The sequence below is a fragment of the Palaemon carinicauda genome, chromosome 22 (genome assembly GCF_036898095.1).
Source record: "Palaemon carinicauda isolate YSFRI2023 chromosome 22, ASM3689809v2, whole genome shotgun sequence".
Classification (NCBI taxonomy): domain Eukaryota; kingdom Metazoa; phylum Arthropoda; class Malacostraca; order Decapoda; family Palaemonidae; genus Palaemon; species Palaemon carinicauda.
Genome location: NC_090746.1, coordinates 50,544,165 through 50,563,874, shown reverse-complemented (window position 1 = coordinate 50,563,874; position 19,710 = coordinate 50,544,165). Strand labels below are relative to the sequence as shown.

At 47.3% G+C, this 19,710-nt stretch overlaps 1 protein-coding gene across 1 annotated transcript in view; it reads right to left on the bottom strand.

Moving 5' to 3' along the window:
* Nucleotides 1-19,710, bottom strand: part of LOC137616436 (leukocyte elastase inhibitor-like) — a 359,050-nt gene that overhangs the window by 223,011 nt on the left and 116,329 nt on the right. The window contains exon 3 of the mRNA XM_068346185.1: nt 4,943-5,122. Coding sequence (XP_068202286.1) covers nt 4,943-5,122 — 180 coding nt within the window. The remainder of the gene's footprint in view (nt 1-4,942; nt 5,123-19,710) is intronic.

The window sequence follows — 19,710 nt, the reverse complement described above, 5'->3', positions numbered from 1 at the left end:
ACTGGTCTCCAGCCTCCAGACGCCTTCCTTACGAGAAAGAGTCGACAGAAGAAGTCTGGGGAACCGTCGACGACCTCCTGGAGAGCGCCCTTCTTTAACATGGTCTCGACTTCTGCCCGTACGGCTTGCCCCCTTGCCGATCCCATGGCAAAGGAGCTCAACGACACTGGATCCGCTGTCAGGGAAGGTAGAGATGTTGTGAACGGGATGCGATATCCCTGACTGATTGCAGAAATCTTCCAGGAATCGGCCCCGAGTTGCTGCCACCTGATTGCGCAACTTTGTAAGGCATCCCCCCACTGGTGGACATGCAGGGGGATTGCCAATCCTAGCGTTTGCGGCCTCGGCCACTCCCTCTAGGATTTTTCCCTCCCCTGGAGGACTTTTTGCCTTTCCTGTCTTTGACAGGAAAGGGCTTCGACACAGTTACCTTTGCTGCCACTGCCGGTTTCGCCGTCTTGGACGGGCGAGGTTGTTGAGGTGCTGGAGGTTTATAGGGCTTTGATGTAAGAGCCCTATGTAGGAGAGAGTCCTGGTTGGACTTCCTCCACCTCTCAGCTGCCTGTTCCACATCTTTAGGCTCAAACAGATTCTTTCCCAAAATGGAAGAATGTCTGAGCCTGCTGACCTCGACGGCTGGGACCTTCGTGTGGAACCTCTCTGCCACCGCATCACGTCGTTTCAGAATGGAATTGGCCCACAAGTTGGAGACTTGGTGGCCCAGAAACTCAATGGTGCAGGTGCCCGAAAGGAGGAAGGTCTCCAGGGCCTTCCTGGTGCTCTCCTTAGACAGGTCCTCAGATCACAACAGGATGCCAAGAGACCTCAGCCAGACGTCCAGCCACGAAGTAGCCTGCATGGCACACTTCGCAACCTTCTCCTGACTTAGGATCTCTGTCGCCGAGAAAGACACTTGCCGGCTAGAGAGCCTCTCTAGAGGGACTCCCTTGGTGAGCTCTTCCACCGAATGGTGAAAGGGGAGAGCAAGGCAAGACTCCTCCATGATCTCAAAGTACCTCCTCTGGTGGATACGAGGAGGCGGGAGGAGTTTGTTGCGCCAGCCGTGGAACGGCTGGAGGAGGCGAGCTCGGAAAGCTGGCCCTCAACCTTATCCCTGGCACTCTTCACCCCTTGGGACCAGGGCAAAGCCGCACTGGCCTTAGCGGGCTTCTGAGTGCCAAAGACTCAGTCCAGGACCGTGTCCTTGCCCTCTCGAGGAGGAATCTCAGGATCCGGGAACCCGTTGAGATGCCTCATCAGGGTCAGAACCTGCCAGAAGGCATGCTCTGACTCCTGTGGCTCCCCTCCTGGAGAACTGGCAGCAAAGTCTCCCGTCCCCAAAGGCTCTTCTTGGGGGGACACGTGGACGTTCTCTGCGGGTCTTGTTGGCTCTGGTCAAATCCTTGAGGATGACTTGGGGATGGTCTTAGAGTCCTTAGGTTCCCTCCTGAGAGGAATGCAGGACTCCTACAACGACGTCTGTGGGCTCTTCTCCGCCCCAATCCAGGACAATTCCCCTGCACGAGGTGGGGTTTCTCCCATTGGTGCGATGGGAGAACGTCTCACCTCGGTAGATTCCCCTGAGGACGGAAAATCCTCGTCCACAGAAGAGGGAGAGAAAGTCTGGGGGGGGGAAAGAGCCTTCCTCAAGGACTTCCGGGGAGCCAGCTTGGCCCTGGGAGAAGTTACCACGACTTCTATTCCTCTCTTCCTCTTCAATGGGGTCGGAGCTGCCATTGATTTGAGGCCCAATTCAGAGAAGGCAGGTTTGAAAGCCTGCATGACGGCTCTGACGAGGGACCCGAACCATGGCTGCTTACTGACAGCTGTGCTGTCAGAGACTCCCTCTGGAGGGAAGGGGATCGGGCGATCCTTCGGAGTAGAAACTACAACTGGGCCTGCCTGAAAAGAAAGGGAAGAAGGTAGGTTCCTGGACCTATCCGGAGTTTTCCCCTCCTCCTGCGGGAGCGCTGATCTGTGCTTGCAGGGGGGAACGTGAAGATGACGACCTGGAGGCTCTCGTTCCTGTAGCTTCGCGCGGGAGTTCGCACTGTGAATCCCGATGGGAATCGCGCTGGAGATTGCGTTGGGAATCGCGCGATGGGATTTTCCCTGGTTCGCAGGCGCGTGGAGATGATGGCGAGGGCGAGCGCTGGCGTGCAGGAGAGCGATGGTGCACTGGCGAGCGATGGCGCGTTGGGAGCGCAGGCGAGCGACTCCGCACAGGCAAGGGGGCGCGTGGGCGCGCAGGCGATCTACGACTCGTGGGCAAGTGGGCACGTTGGCGCGCTGGCGCGCAGGTGATGGACCAAGCAGGCGCGCAGGTGCGCGATCTGGCAAAACCAGAGAGTGCGACGAAGGGTGTGTAAGCGCTTGCGCGCGCGGAGGTGATTGCTCACGCGCGCGCGCAGGATCTTTATGAGCTCTAGAAGGCGTGCGTGCAGGGGAAATACCCCTAGCATGTGGGGGCGTAGGAGGGCGCACAGCAGTAGCTGGAACAGGTGCGCGCGATGGAGACTGCGCGCGATGGCGCGCAGGCGAGGTCCGTAGGCGCGTTGGAGATCGCTGACGGGAAGGAGAAGAAAGATTCTTCCCTCCTGCGCCCAAATCCAGAGATCGTGGGTGCGCTGGCGAACATTGGCGCGCAGGCGAACGCTGGCGTGTAGATGAAGAGCGCTGGCGAGCAGGAGATCGTGGGCTCTCAGGAGATCGTGGGCGCGCGTGGCGCGCAGATGTGAGCTGGCGAGGAGAAGATCGCTGGCGCGCAGGTGAGCGCTGGCGAGCAGGAGAACGCTGGCGCGTATTCTCAGCAACAAGAGATCGCTGGTGCGTTATCCCTGGAACAGGAGGTCTCTGAAGTGATGTCTCAGGAACAGCAGGCGAGCGCTTGCGCTCCATTGCGCGTGGGCGTGCAGGAGAACGTTGGCGCGCAGGGGATACCTGGCGCTTAAGGGACTTACTCACAATGTGAGAAAGCCCCTTTTGCCCCGAAGGGACCGATGCCCGTTGGATAACGGGGTGCGTGGGCGCCCACAGCGCGTCAGCGGCCAGGAACGGAGACGGGAGGTCAGCAGGTCTGGCAGGCTAAGGAGATCGTGAACAATCTGCAGAGAGGTCCAGGGATACAGCTGCAACGGTCGGTGCATGGCAAGGAGGATCCTCTGCGGGGGACTGCAAAGACGAAGAACCGAAGAGGCGCCTCCTAACTCCCTTGTGGGGAGAAGGAAGGCCTCTACGGCGAAGAGGAGGGCAAGCTTTCCATCTGATACGTCCTCTGGGGGCAGCAGGCAGACCATCGGCAGTCCTCCAAAGAGGAGTCTCTGTTAGTGAACTTCCCTGAGGGGGAGAATCACCTGCAGGAGAGACCGTTGGACTTAGCTCCTCCCTCGAAGGATGTTTGGAGGGGGGAACTAAGCCTTCAGCTACATCAGGAACCATAGCAGGGGTTTGACCTAACTCGTCGGAAGCCCCTGCCACAACAACGTCGACGATAGACAGAGGATCAACCTCTGCTACTGTCGGCGACTGTTTGACAGCAGCCCCCAACCTGATTATGTCAAACAGGGCTTCCTTGGAGGGCGAACCCTGAAGCCCCAAGGAAGCCCAAAGCTGTAACAAATCCTTGTTAGACACATTATTATCAGAAATATCCTCCCCCGGGGGAGGAGGAAGAGCTGCCTCGCTATGGGAGGCAACTCCCTCTCCCGAACCCCGAGGTTGCTGAACGTAAGTACGACTTACACTACCACTCGACGGCCTCTCGGGAGAGACCGATCAAGTGGGAGCTTCGGAGGAGGTTCGGGCTACAGAAGAAGAGTCCTTGGGATTTTCTCTCTTCAAGGAAACCCCTGAAGGAGAAATTTCCCGTTTGGACTTCTTCCGGTGCCGGGAAAACCTCTCCCACTTGGAGGTAGACCACTCCCTACACTCACCACATACTTCATTTCTTTCACACCGTTGGCCCCTGCAAAAAGGACACAAGGTGTGAGGGTCTGTGTCCACCACCGACATTTTAAGTTCCGCAAGGCCGGTCAGGTAAGCCGGGACACTTCCGCATGGTAGAGGCCAACTTCCAAACACAATGTATAAAAGAAAAAGCAAAAACAAAGATCAAAGGCTGTCAAAGTAAGCGAGGGTGGGAGCAGACACGTCTGATCGTCACCCGAGCCAAAAGCAAAGTGAGCTATTCACATGTGTGAGGGGGGAGGGGTAGCAAGCTACCCCTCCCTACCCCCTCGCTAACTAGCGAGAGGGTAGTAAACCCTCGTTAAAATTCTAATGGCTCGTCATTCCAGCTACGCCGAAAGTAATACCCATATTAAATAGCGTGGTTTGTATTTCAGTTACGGAACAAATTTACTTTAATGTTGCTAATATTCTTAAAATATTTCATTTTAAATATTCATTACTTCTCTTGTAGTTTATTTATTTCCTTACCTCCTTTCCTCACTAGGCTATTTTTCCCTGTTGAAACACTTGAGATTATGGCATTCTACTTTCTCAACTAGGACTGTAGCTTAGCTTGTGATGATGATGATAATATAAAACTCGGTATCAAGAAAAATGGATATGTGTTATTCTAATCTTCTCTTGTCTTCTCTTATAAAAGAAAGTCCTGCGAAACCTCCTCTGTCACATAAAAATTTCTTTTTAATTTTGAAACAGAGCATAACTAGATTAGCTCCACTATTTTCTTGTATTTGCTACAACAGTACTAGCAATGACTATCATATTAATCATCTTTAAAGTAATATCATTAGAAATAGAACAAGTTTAAACTAGCATTAAGAAAGTAGAATTTAAACAAAACCATGATGTATTAAAACAAGATAGACTACATAACTGAGGGTAGCAACAAAGCTAAAGCTTTTACTATAATCATGTGTGCTGGGCTTTCTCACATATTATGCTAACATGGTAAAAACAATATAAAAACACAAACCTTGATATCTGCAATAATGTCACTGAAGGCATCATGGATAGATTCATTGTCTTCCAAATGGAGCACTTGATGCATTTGGGCTTTCGTGTTGCCCCCGGCCCCACCAAGTGTCATTCCAAGAGCAGAAATAATACTGAATGGTGAAAAGAAAAGGTTGCCACTGCTTTCTTTTGCAAGTTTCTGTTTGAAATAGAATATGACATTGATTTTAGAAAATAAAAAATAAACATGACTACTGTCTACATGTCAGGAATAGGTCGTAATTAGGGGCAATACTATGATCTTAATCCAGTACAACTTTATTTGCTGAACAAGTGGGTAACAAATTGGTAACAAATTTACTGCAATGTATATAAAGTAATGTATATTGGATACTGTTAGTTTTCAATTCACAATTCTGCTATTTTGTGTAAAATGTTTGTATCTTAATACAAAAAAAAAACTTCAAGTGAACATGAAACAATTTGAAAATGGCAGAATCCCTAGTCTATACTGTACATAGATCTGCATAGTTGTGGATGCCTTTGTGTGAATGTATGTTTTTGCCATTCAACTTATGCTTGTGTTTAATGCTGCTTCAAAGTCACAGTGGAAACTTCCTAGCAACTTGATATGTCCTTATGATTTAATACATAAATCTTTTAAAATTAACAGTTCCTATATTTTTTTTCATTTATTCTGAAGATATTCTTAGTTTAGACACATTCTGTTTTTCAAAGTGCATATCTTATTTCAATCTTAGTGTGCTATACTGATAGTATTAGCATTACAAAGAGAGAACACATAATAGTGTATAAAATTATGCCTTTTCTGAGCTAAGAACATTGGAATGGGGTGTTAAACCTAAGCATAAAACTTAAGTCAAAATTTTTAAATATGGAGTGTTTATGATAAAACCAAGTTTTATGAATACTGTACTTACCTGACAGTTATATATATATATATATATATATATATATATATATATATATATATATATAGTATATATATATATATATATATATATATATATATATATATATATATATATATATATATATATATATATATATATATATATATATATATAGCTATAGTCTCTGACGTCCGGCAGAATTTTTCAAAACTCGCGGCAACCGCCATGTGGTGGTTGTGCGGTTAGGTGGTTAACAACCCTTGCAGGGTGGTACTTGGAATCGTTCCCATTTTCTGTTCCTCAGATCATCTTTGCCCGACCTGTCTCCTGAGGGAGGTGGGTGGGCCTTAAAATATAAACTGTATATAACTGCCAGGTAAGTATTCATAAAACTTTGTTTTATCATAAAAACTCCCTTTTTATGAATAGCACTTACCTGGCAGTTATATATATATATATATATATAGCTGATTCACACATTTGGAGGAGTGTGACACAGCTAGTATCGTTGGGAAAACAACAATAAGTTGTAGGAAAAAACACCTTGATTCCTTACCTGCTAAGGTAGCTGACTTCAAAGGTTCCTGCCTCTTGAGTCGCTTTCCCTTAGGAGTGTCAGCCAGGAGTGGACCTGTCATGCTGAAACAACTCAATTGAGTCTGTCAAACGGGGTGAGACCAACAACTTGACTAGACTTCAGAACTACCTATGCCCCCTTTTTTTTTAAAAAAACTGCAACCTTACTCAAACTAACCACCTAACCTTGCAGAATAGATATAAACTATCTAGCTAGACAGGGTACCGTACCACACGTCACAGTCCTCAGACAACCATAAAAACCACAACCCAAACACAGACATACAAAAGTTAAGGTTGAGGGGAGGTAGTAACTGCTTTGCCTAATACAGAAGCCGTAGCTACGTATGGGCCCAAGGTGTAACACCTTTCATAATCCACTCTTACCTCTCTGAGGTAATGAGAAGCAAACACGGAGTTGCTTCTCCAGAACGTTGTGTCCATAATCTGTCTAACTGACATATTCTTACGATATGCCAGTGAAGTAGCGATAGCTCTCACCTCGTGAGCCCTTACTTTCAAAAGAGCGAAGTTCTCCTCCTCACACAAGAGGTGAACTTCTCTTATTGTTTCCCTCAGGAAGAGTGATAAAGCATTCTTTGAAAGGGGCTTTTGTGGATCTTTCACTGAGCACCATAAGGAATTGGATGCGCCTCTAACACTCTTAGTATGAGATAAATATGGTCTAACACTCTTAGTATGAGATAAATATGGTCTGAGGGCTCCAACTGGGAAGAGGAGCCTCTCCTGCTCTTGTCCCACCACATTAGTGAGGTTAGGAACCTTAAAAGTCCTCGGCCAGGGTTTTGATGGATTTTCATTCTTGGCGAGGAAGTCAATCCTCAAAGCCCACACTGCTCCATTCTGGTTAAAGCCCACTTGCTTCTCAATAGCGTGAACTTTGCTGACCCTTTTTGTTGTGGCCAGAGCCATCAGGAAGAGGGTTTTCTTAGTCGCATCTCTAAGAGACGCTTGTGAGATGGGTTCGAACTTCTTGGTGCATAGGAACTTCAGAACCACATCCAGATTCAAAGCTGGGGGCCTTGACTGAGCCTGCTTAGTTGTTTCAAAAGACTTCACGAGATCTTGCAAGTCTTTATTCTGAGTCAAATCTATGCCTCTGTGCCTACAGACAGCCGAGAGAATACTCCTATATCCTTTAATCGTGGATACGGCTAGTTTAGCATCGTTTCTGAGGGACAACATAAAATCAGCTATTTGGCTCACAGAGGTAGTGGTTGAGGAAACTTTGTGCCGCTTACACCAAGCCCTAAAGGTTTCCCACTTAGATTGGTAGACTCTTTGCGAAGAGACCCTCCTCACTCTGGCGACAACTCTTGCAGCTTGCGCAGAGAAACCTCTCGCTCTGACAAGCTTCCCGATAGTCTGAAGGCAGTCAGTTGTAGAGCGAGGGGGTTTTGATGATACCTCTCGAAGTGGGGCTGTTTGAGAAGCTTTGGACCTGGAGGAAGGCTTCTTGGAAAGTCCACAAACATGTCCACCACTTCCGTGAACCATTCTCTTGCTGGCCAGAATGGAGCTACCGGGATCATTCTTCCTGATTCGAGGAGAGCGAATTTCCTGACGACCAGATTGATGATCTTGAACGGGGGGGACGCATAGGTGTCCATCCCTGTCCAGTCCATCAAGAAGGCATCTACTGCTATTGCCTCCTCATCGGGGACTAGAGAGCAGTAGTTGGGGATCCTTTTGTTCTGGTTGGAGGCGAAAAGGTCAATTAAAGGTCTCCCCCATAACTTCCACAGACTCTGACAGACCTGTCGGTTGAGGGTCCATTCCGTGGGAAGAACTTGCCCTTTCCTGCTGAGCATGTCTGCTCTTACATTCCTCTGTCCCTGCACGAATCTTGTAAGAAGTCCTACATTGTTCTCCTTCGACCACAGAAGGAGCTCTTTTGCCGTTTCGAACAGAGACAGAGAGTGAGTTCCCCCTTGCTTTCTGATGTAAGATATAGCCGTGGTGTTGTCCGAATTGGCCTCCACTATTCTCCCTGACACTGAGTCTTTGAAGGCCTTTAGTGCTAACAGAATGACCATCAACTCTTTCCTGTTGATGTGCCATCCGGTTTGTTCCTTTTCCCAAGAGCCTGAGACCTCCTTGCTTCCTAGTCTTGCTCCCCATCCTGACTCCGAAGCGTCTGAGAACATCACTAGGTCTGGGTTCTTCCTGTACAGGGAGATTCCTTCTCCACGCAAAGCTGTATCCAGCCACCAAATCAGATGACCCTTGATCTCTGCTGGAATGAGGAAGGAAAAGGAGTCCTCCTGAGTCTTCCTGTTCCACACTCTCGATAGGAAGTATTGAAGAGGTCTGAGGTGCAGTCTTCCCAAAGAGACAAACTGTTCAAGCGAGGAGAGGGTTCCCAGCAAACCCATCCAATCCCTCGCTGAGCACTTCTGTCTCTCCAAGAATTCCTGAACCTTCTCGAGGCACCTGGTCTGCCTCTCCTGGGAGGGAGAAACCCTGAAAATGAACTGAGTCCAGAACTATCCCCAAATAAAGAATAGTCTGACTCAGTTCCTTCTGAGATTTCTTCTTGTTGATGACGAGACCCAGTTCTTGAGGCATCATGAAAGTCTTGCATAGGTCCTCAAGACATTTCTCTTTCGATCGGGATCTTATCAACCAATCGTCCAGATGTAGAGATACTCTTATCCCCTTTTGATGAAGCCATCCTGCCACGTTCGCCATTACTCTGGTGAAGACTTGAGGAGCAGTGCTGAGGCCGAAGCAAAGGGCCTTGAACTGGAAAGACTTGCCCTGGATCATGAATCTCAGGTACTTCCTTGAATTCGGATGGATGGGGATGTGAAAATAGGCGTCCTGTAAATCCAGAGACACCATCCAGTCCTCTGGACGTACTGCTGCCAGCACCGACTAAGTCGTCTCTATAGTAAATTTTGTCTTTTCCACAAAGACGTTCAGAGAGCTGACATCCAGAACAGGTCTCCATCCACCCGAACTCTTAGGTACCAGAAACAGGCGATTGTAGAAACCTGGGGATTATAGTTCCAGAACTGGTTCTATTGCTCCCTTTTCCAGCATCTGGTCCACCAGGTCTGGAAGGGATGAGCCACTAAGGCTAGAGAAGTATCTGAAAGCAGACGCTTATTCAAGAGGGGGGTCTTGTATCCCTCCTTGATGACCAAGAGGGACCAGGCATCTGCCCCTCATTTCTTCCAAGCCTGCCAAAAAAGTGACAGTCTTGCTCCTACCGCTGTCTGGAGGACTTGAACTTCACTTCTTGGAGAGGGATCTGAACGAACTTCTATTCGTTCTACTGCCCGTCTCCTGCCTTCTTCCCCTGAAGTCCGATCTCGAAGGAGCTCTACCTCGAAAGGGCTGCTGAAATTTCCTCTCCTCTCTTTTCAGAGACGAAGGCATCGCTGGTAAAGGCTTTCTTGCAGAGCGTGACAGGAGGTCTTGTGTGGTCTTTTAACGCAAGCGAAAGGGTAATGTCCCTGACAAGGGACTCAGGAAAAAGATGCTTCGAGAGAGGGGCATAAAGGAGCTCTGCCTTCTGCGCGACCGTTACTGCACTGGAAGCGAAAGAACATAACAGGGCCCTCTTCTTCAAAACTCCAGCCGAAAATAGGGAAGCCAACTCATTTGACCCGTCACTAAGAGCCTTGTCCATGCATGCCATTATACTAGTCAGGTCTTCCGTTTCCTTCAGTCGTTCAGTTTTCCTGGCCAGCATACCTAGAGACCAGTCCAAAAAACCGAAGACTTCGAAGGCTCGGAAAATCCCCTTAACGAGGTGGTCAAGCTCAGACATGGACCTCATTACCTTCGCCGAGTTAAGGGCATGCCTCCTAGCAGAATTAACAATACCAGAGAAGTCCCCGTGGGAGGAGGCAGGTACTCCCAGGCCAAGAGGTTCTCTAGTCTCGTACCACATGCCCGCCTTAGAAGCAAGTCGAGCTGTTGGAAAAGAGAAGGTGGTCTTTACCGCTTGCCTCCGCTCCTTCAGCCAGTCATCAACTCTAGCGAGAGCCTTCCTAACAGAGAAGGATAGCTTCATTTTGATGAAAACCGATTACTTTTTGGTCTTCTTGCTGAACTGCGATTGAGGAGAACGAGGGGCAGCAGGTTGAAACTCCTCCCCATAAAGCTCAAAGAGGGAGCGAGAGAGAACCTTATAATCACCAGCCGCGTTAGCAGGTTTATCTTCATCCTCTGAAACATCCTTAAGATCTTGTCCTACTTCCATTTCAGTGTCCCTTTGGGGTGAAGGTTCACCTGCATCCAAGAGAAGCAAATCGTAGGATGCGTCCTGTTGGCGAGAGCTGGATGCATCCTGAACGCGAGAAACGCGTGCGTCCTGGCGCCGCGCGCTGGAAGCATCCTGGCGGCGAGCGCTATAAGTGTCCTCGAGGCGGTAGGCAGATGGGTCCTGCCGCCGAGAGCTGGAAGCATCCTTGCGCCGAGAGCTGCGTTCATCCTGGCGTAGCAAAGCAGAAGCGTCCTGGAGAGGCAGGCTGGAATCGTCCTGGTATCGCGGGCGAGAGACGGAAGCATCCTGATGTCGAGAATCACTAGCGTTTCGTAGGCGTGTCGATGAAGAAGCGTGGTACCGCACCTTAGACGAATCTCGCCACGGTTCCCTGGGAGAGGAACTCCGTTCCCTCTTAGAGGCCAAATTCTTAACAGGTAAAGAGTCGTCCTTACGTCTGTCCGATTGGGGGGAAGGACGGCTAAAAGCTTGAACCAGAGTGAACAGCTGCTTCTGCATAACAGTCATAAAAGACTTCGCGACTGCTGCTGGATCCTGCGGTTCCGAAGGCGATGGCTGCCGAGTAGCGCTTGTTGAAGGAGAAGGATCTCTCGACAGTCTCTCTTCATTTCCATCTCTAGGCTTTGGCCTTTTCACCAGAACGGCGTCCAAGTCGTCCTCAAAAGGACAAGGTTCGGGGCTACTTGATAAGGGAGAGCGAGAATGGGTCTGGTCAGTAGGTCTTGGTCGGTCTCGAAGCCTCATACTGCCATTTGTGTCTGGGAGAGGGGCTCGGGGAGGACACCATCACTTCTGACACGCCTTTTCCATTGCGGTCAAGAGCAGCCTGGGAAGATGCAACAGGACTGTCTGAGGCGACGGCTGACTGAGGATACGTACCTCTCACCCCCTTGCGGCCGTCGACGTACCTTCTCCCTTGGTCCTGGGAGCTTGGTAGAGGTCTAGACCTAGGGTAGTGACAGGTTCAATCAGTCGCCACCTCCACTGCACTTTCACTAGCACTAATCACACTCTCCCTCTTACCTTTCAAGGCTGAAAAATGTTATTTTTATAATAAAATAAATTTTTGAATATACTTACCCGGTGATTATATAAGCTGCAACTCTGTTGCTCGACAGAAAACTCTACGTAAAAAATCCGCCAGCGATCGCTATGCAGGTAGGGGGTGTACTTCAACAGCGCCATCTGTCGTGCAGGTACTCAGTACTCAATGTAAACACAGAACTCAATTTTCTCCTCGGTCCACTGGGTCTCTATTGGGGAGGAAGGGAGGGTCCTTTAATATATAATCACCGGGTAAGTATACAGTATTCAAAAATTTATTTTATTATAAAAATAACATTTTTCAATATTAAACTTAGCCGGTGATTATATAAGCTGAATCACACCCAGGGGGGTGGGTAGAGACCAGCAATAATTGTTTACATTATTATGAGCTAAGGATTTTTTATTTCATTTTAGCAGTTATTCAAAATAACAAACATAAAATAAATAAGTACCTGGTAAGGAAGTCGACTTAAACAATTACTCTGCCTTTTTAAGTACGTCTTCCTTACGGAGCCTCGCGATCCTCTTAGGATGCTGAGCGACCCCTAGGAGCTGAAGTATCAAGGGTTGCAACCCATACAACAGGACCTCATCAAAACCTCTAATCTAGGCGCTTCTCAAGAAATGACTTTGACCACCCGCCAAATCAAGTAGGATGCGAAAGGCTTCTTAGCCTTCCGGACAACCCAAAAACAATAATAAAACATTTCAAGAGAAAGATTAAAAAGGTTATGGAATTAGGGAATTGTAGTGGTTGAGCCCTCACCCACTACTGCACTCGTTGCTACGAATGGTCCCAGAGTGTAGCAGTTCTCGTAAAGAGACTGGACATTCTTAAGATAAAAAAGACGCGAACACTGACTTGGTTTTCCAATAGGTTGCGTCGATTATACTTTGCAGAGATCTATTTTGTTTAAAGGCCACGGAAGTTGCGACAGCTCTAACTTCGTGTGTCCTTACCTTCAGCAAAGCTTGGTCTTCCTCATTCAGATGGGAATGAGCTTCTCGTATTAACAGTCTGATAAAATAGGATAAAGCATTCTTTGACATAGGCAAAGATGGTTTCTTAACTGAACACCATAAAGCTTCAGACGGGCCTCGTAAAGGTTTAGTTCGTTTTAAATAGAACTTAAGAGCTCTTACAGGGCATAAGACTCTTTCTAGTTCATTTCCAACCATACGATAAGTTTGGAATATCGAACGATATTGGCCAAGGCCGAGAAGGCAGCTCGTTTTTGGCTAGAAAACCAAGTTGTAGAACATGTAGCCGTTTCGGATGAGAATCCGATGTTCTTGCTGAAGGCATGAATCTCACTGAGTCTTTTAGCTGTGGCTAAGCATACCAGGAAAAGTCTTTAAGGTGAGATCTTTCAGGGAGGTTGATTGATTGAAAGTTTTCTGGCATCCTGACATCTAAGGTCATTGACGCCGATACCATTTACTGTATATGAAAATTAAAAGAGAATTCGATTAAAACCATAAAAATTAAGAAGTCATTAAAATAGTTAAATAGTTTTCAGAAGACCTGCTTCTGAAATAAATCTAAAAATTCCGCTCGCATAGTAAGACACATCATGTCCAAGAATCTTGGCAAGGATAAACCTGCCATCCTCACCTCGAGCCTCAAACAGATATCTATTTCTCAAGTTAGTAAAATTAGGGCATTCGGTCAACAAATGCCTCACTGTTAAAGGTACTAAGCAGTCCTCGCAATACGGTTGGTGTTGGCCCTTCAGCAGAAACTCGTGTGTCAACCGTGTGTGACCAATACGGAGACGACAAAGAGTCGTCTCCCATTTTCGGGGAATCATGTTATACCTCCAAGGTGATATGATATTTGTTACTTCCCTCATTTTATTGCCGTCTTGACTGTCCCAGTGCTGTTGCCATTTATCACAAACCAATTTCTTGATGTAAGGTAGGAGATCGTTACATGGAATGGGATACCTCCTTGGTAGCAACTCGGATGCCGCATTCTTCGCCAGTAAATCTGCCTTCTCATTCCCAGACACACCTACATGTGCTGGAACCCAACAAAATCGAACAGTTATACCTTTCCGTCCAATAATAAAAAGCCATTCTAAAATCTTTAAAACTAGAGGGTTACTAGAATTAAAAACTTCTAAAGCTTGAAGAACACTCCTTGCATCACTAAAAATTGTAAAATTACCCTCCTTTTCCAAAGCTATTTTCTCAATAGCGGTTAATATGCCATACAGTTCGGCAGTAAATATGGAAGCTGTTAGAGGAAGTGCACCTCTACAATTAAAATCATTACTATGTCTGATTGTAGAGGTTCGAACCTGTCTGACATAAGGAATCTTAGTACCACGTCTAAATTCCAACCAGGTGTAACCAAACGACGCTCCTTCGTGGTCTCAAAAGACTTAAGGAGGTCCTGTAGATCTTTATTGTTGGAAAGATCTAAGCCTCTGTGACGGAAGACTGATGCCAACATGCTTCTGTAACCCTTGATAGTGGGAGCTGAAAGAGATCGTTCTTTCCTCAGATATAAGAGGAAGTCAGCTATTTGAGTTACAGAGGTACTGGTCGAGGAAACGGATACTGACTTGCACCAGTTTCGGAAGATTTCCCACTTCGATTGGTAGACTCTAAGGGTGGATGTTCTCCTTGCTCTAGCAATCGCTCTGGCTGCCTCCTTCGAAAAGCCTCTAGCTCTCGAGAGTCTTTCGATAGTCTGAAGGCAGTCAGACGAAGAGCGTGGAGGCCTTGGTGTACCTTCTTTACGTGTGGCTGACGTAGAAGGTCCACCCTTAGGGGAAGTGTTCTGGGAACGTCTACTAGCCATCGAAGTACCTCGGTGAACCATTCTCTCGCGGGCCAGAGGGAAGCAACTAGCGTCAACCTTGTCCCTTCATGAGAGGCGAACTTCTGCAGTACCTTGTTGACAATCTTGAACGGAGGGAATGCATATAGATCTAGATGTGACCAATCTAGGAGAAAAGCATCTATATGAACTGCTACTGGGTCCGGGATTGGTGAGCAAAATATTGGGAGCCTCTTGGTCATCGAGGTTGCGAAGAGATCTATGGTTGGCTGGCCTCAGGTGGCCCAAAGTCTCTTGCATACATCCTTGTGGAGGGTCCATTCTGTTGGAATTATTTGTCCCTTCCGACTGAGACAATCTGCCATGACATTCAAGTTGCCTTGGATGAACCTCGTTACTAGTGATATGTCTAGACCTTTTGACCAGGTGAGGAGGTCCCTTGCGATCTCGTACAACGTCAGAGAGTAGGTCCCTCCTTGCTTGGAGATGTACGCCAAAGCCGTGGTGTTGTCCGAGTTCACCTCCACCACTTTGCCTTGAAGGAGAGACCTGAAGCTTTTCCAGGCCAGACGTACAGTAGCTCCTTGCAGTTGAAATGCATTGTCCTTTGACTCGAGTTCCATAATCCCGAGCATTCCCGACCGTCTAATGTCGCACCCCAGCCTACGTCCGATGCGTCCGAGAAGAGAACGTGGTTGGGAGTCTGAACAGTCAGGGGAAGACCCTCTCTTAGGTTGATATAGTCCTTTCACCAAGTCAGACAAGACTTTATCTTTTCGGAAACCGGGATCGAGACCGCTTCTAGCGTCTTGTCCTTTTCCAGTGAAAAGCTAGATGGTATAGAAGAGGACAGAGGTGTAGTCTTCCTAGTGACACAAATTGATCCACGGATGACAGCGTCCCTACCAGACTCATCCACAGCCTGACTGAGCAGCGTTCCTTCTTCAGCATCTTCTGGATGGATAGCAGGGCTGGGGGCTGATCGTCTTGTTCAGCAACGTCCTCATCAGAGGGTTCCTCATTCGAAACTTATGAGGAAACGGCAACGGAGTGGGCAACGTCTGACTCGCTGAATCCCGTCGCACTGGTGGATGCGTGACGGAGCCGGACGCAATATCATGGAACTGCTGCACAGTCTGTGAACTGTCAACAACCATGGGTGCGCGAGGAAGTACAGCGTCAACCCAAAACTGTCTAGACCGTCTGGGTTGTGCAGTCAACACCCTACCGGGTTGCTGAGGTTGACGCACTGCGTCACAACAAGTCACCTCTGCTGGTTGTTGAACGTCCTGAACGTCAACAACCACCTCCGAGCGTCGCTTAACGTAAACGTGCGGCTGGCAACCCACACTGGGTCGCATCGGTGGAGGAACCACCTCAACTGGCAGACGCGAGTAGGTTACCTCAGCATCAACAGGGCGCACAACCGACCGGTTGGAAGGTTGTTGGCCAGAAGGAGGAACCACCTCAACTGGCAGGCGCGAGTAGGTTACCTCAGCGTCAACAGGGCGGACAACCGACCGGTTGAAAGGTTGTTGGCCAGAAGGTTCTTCTCCGCATTTAAGTCCTCTATCAAGGACGCAAGCTTGGACTGCATGTCTTGCAGCAAAGCCCATTTAGGGTCTACGGGAGCAGGTGTGGCAACAGACGGGGTTAGCGACTGAGGCGGAACCGTTTACCATCCCTGAAAGCCTTGTTATGTGTGACATAAAAGTACAGCAAAACTTCAAAGGCTCGACAAAAGCTGAGAAGTTGACCTGTAAACAACTTGGAGCGTCTCCTGGCTAGGCGCCAGGGAGAGTCTACCAGAATTGAGAAGTCTATCTGGGCAGAGGCATGAACTCCCAAGCCGAGAACTTCTCTCGTGTCATATCAGACTCTCGCTCTATAAACCAGTTTAAAAGAAGGGAAATCAAAGGCTGTATCCCCAAACTCCTCCTGGTGAAAAAACCAGTCGCCTAGCCAACGTAACGCTCTCTAGAAGAGCGAGAGAGCACTAGCTTAAAAACAACGGCTTCGAAGTAGCTAGGCCTAGTGTAAGTTCTGACGTTTAGGCGAACGAGGAGCAGCAGTTACAAGATCCGGACGAAGATCCTTAAAAAAAAATCATCATGATTTAATTAAAGTCCATAGGAGGCTAAGCAGCTTAAGGCTCCTCTCCATCTGACAGAGTCCTCAAGGGAATATCAGTAGGAGGGAGAACAGCAACTTCCTCATCTACAGGAACCTTGTCCGATAAAAGCCGAGTCTCTCACTGGTGCATTAGTAGCGGACCAGAACGCAACGTCATGTAACTGCTTGACAGTCTGTGAACTGTCAACAACTGAACTGTCAACCACAACAGGTGCGTGAGGACGTACAGCGTCCACTCGAGACTGCTTTGACTGTCTAGACTGAGCAGTCAAAACAACTCTAGAATGTGGAGGTTGACGCACCGCGTCAAAACAAAACAACTTAGACTGTTGTTGTACCTCGCGAACGTCAACGGAAGGTTCCGTGCGTCGCTGAACATCAACATGCGGCTGGCAGGGTACACTGGAACGCATGGGTGGCGGGACTCTCTCAGCTGGAGTGCGGCAGAAGGTCGCCTCAGCGTCCACAGGACGCACAACCGTGGTTGGTTGTAGGCTAGAGGTTGGTGCAGTGTCAACCTTCTCCGCACGAAAGTCCTGCATCAATGACGTTAACTGAGACTGCATGGTCTGCAGCAAAGACCACTTAGGGTCTACAGGAGCAGGTGCGGCAACAGACGGTGTGACTGCCTGATGCGGTACCGCTTTGCCTCTCTTAGGAGGTGAGCAGTCGTCGGAAGACTGCAGCGAGTCCGAACTGACCCAGTGGCTACAACTGGGCCGTTGGACTTGCGCGGAAGGGACCGACTTGCGCTTAATAAGCCGCGAGACCTTGGTCCATGGTTTCTTACGAGAAACCTCTTCCGCAGACGAGGAAAAAATGGGCTCTCTCGTCTTTGTGTGGGTGGGGCGATCTTGGGTAGATACGCCCGAAACCACGGAGGGAAAACGTCTGTTCGTTGATCAAGGCCTCTCGAACCCATAAGTCGTTCGACATTACTTCTCCCCTGGGCTTGGGAGCTTGCAAGAGGTCCCGGACTAGGTGAACGACAGGCACGAACAGACGAACCCTCGGACGCAACACTGTAACACTTTGCGCATATCACTTTATCGATTTTCTGTTTTGCACTTATTTCACTGAAATCGAAACTTTTACTGATTTCTACCTGAAACACGCAATTCTACCCTTCATTAAAAGGTAGTAATTGCGAAATCAGTCGTATAATGCTCATTAATACCAGCAAAAAACAGAAAACATATATTAAGATAAAAAATTCAGTGGCTGGGAAAGAGACTAAACACTAGTTCATATAAACTACGTTTTCAATCTCTCACCGCACATAGCCTGGGGACGAGAATAAAAACCTAAAAACGTTTTACCTTCCTCCCCGTACAGAGACTAGGGACGAGAGTAACACGAGAACAACGTTACCCGCTTGAACGGAACGTTTTCTCTCCTCTCTCTCCCTCCGTCTCTATCTCTCTCTCTCTTTCTCTCTTGATTTCGCACCTAAGAGAAGAGCCCAATTATATATCGTCAAAAAAACATGTTATTTGACTAAAGGAAAAAACTGAAAGGTTTTCCAAATAAAAAGTTCCTTTAAATTAGAATTTAAAACATTTAAGCTAAGAAAGAATGAACAAAACGTCAGAATCGATTTACTCTTACTGCAAAGTCAAACCGTGATACACTCTCTCTCTATCGTAACGATAGAGCGCAAGTTGAACGTCCTGAACGTCAACAACTGCGTAGCCTAAAAAACTAAACGTTAGTTCATCTTTGAAAACAGTACGAAGACTATCAAAGAAATTCTTTCATAAAACATTACATTTAAAAAGTTTTAAATTCTTTAAAGGCTAAATACGATATAACGGGCTCAACGTTGATTAACTTCGGTTCCAAGTTAGGACCGCCTACTATCAGGAAAGGTCGCATATAAACAAAACATTAAAATTTATTTTTATATGTTTATAATAAATGGAAAGTTAATCGAAGAGGCCTAATAAAGGCGGAGAGATATAAAATATATAGATCTATAACATGATAAGAAAAATTACTAAAAACCTAAACACACTTCCGTCTAAGGGAAGGGTCGGCCATTTAAAAGTGAAAGAAAGTCCATACTCTCTTTGTCACCATAATTAAATCTATCCACAACGAGTTCAAGTTTTGAGATGAAGATAAAACACCTGCATAGCGAAAGCTCAAAACTAGAATAGTGTACTTCACCAAATAGTTGTGAAAACAAATCCAGTTAGTAACAGCGAATTAGTAGGTCTTGCCGGTAGCCCGACAGAGAGAAAATTGAGTTCTGTGTTTACAATGAGTACTGAGTACCTGCACGACAGATGGCGCTGTTGAAGTACACCCCCTACCTGCATAGCGATCGCTGGCGGATTTTTTACGTAGAGTTTTCTGTCGAGCAACAGAGTTGCAGCTTATATAATCACCGGCTAAGTTTAATATTGAAAATTGATCTTTAATAGCCTTGAACTCAGCCGCCATCCTGGCGTACTGAGGGTAATCCGTCGATACCGTTCCTGTAGAAGGGGCAGGAGTTACTACCACAGGAGAAGGTTCAACTTCTAAAGAGGAATTAATTAATGGATCAATAGAAATATCTAAACTAACTTCCCTAATAGATTTAGATTTAGATCTCGAAGCCCTCCTGGCTTTATCTAACTCTAACTTGCGCACATAGCGCTTCATATCTAACCATTCTTTCTCGCTTAAAATCTCACATTCCTTGCACCTTTTATCAAGCACACAATCAAAACCCCTGCAACCCAAACAAACAGTGTGAGGGTCTACCGAAACTTTCGGTAACCTCACCTTGCATTCTTCATTTATACAAACACAAAAATGAAGTTTATCAGTCATATTAAACAAACAAATAATAACAGAATAAATACAAAAGCGATTGCCAAAACCCCAAGTCAATGTACTTCACCAAAGAATAAGTTCGATACAGCGACACAGGGAAAGCGAACGAAAAACTCCAATGGCGGACCAACGATGTTGTCAGTCCAAGCGGCAGAGATGATCTGAGGAACAGAAAATGGGAATGATTCCAACCAAGTACCACCCTGTAAGAGTTGTTAACCACCTAACCGCACAACCACCACACGGCG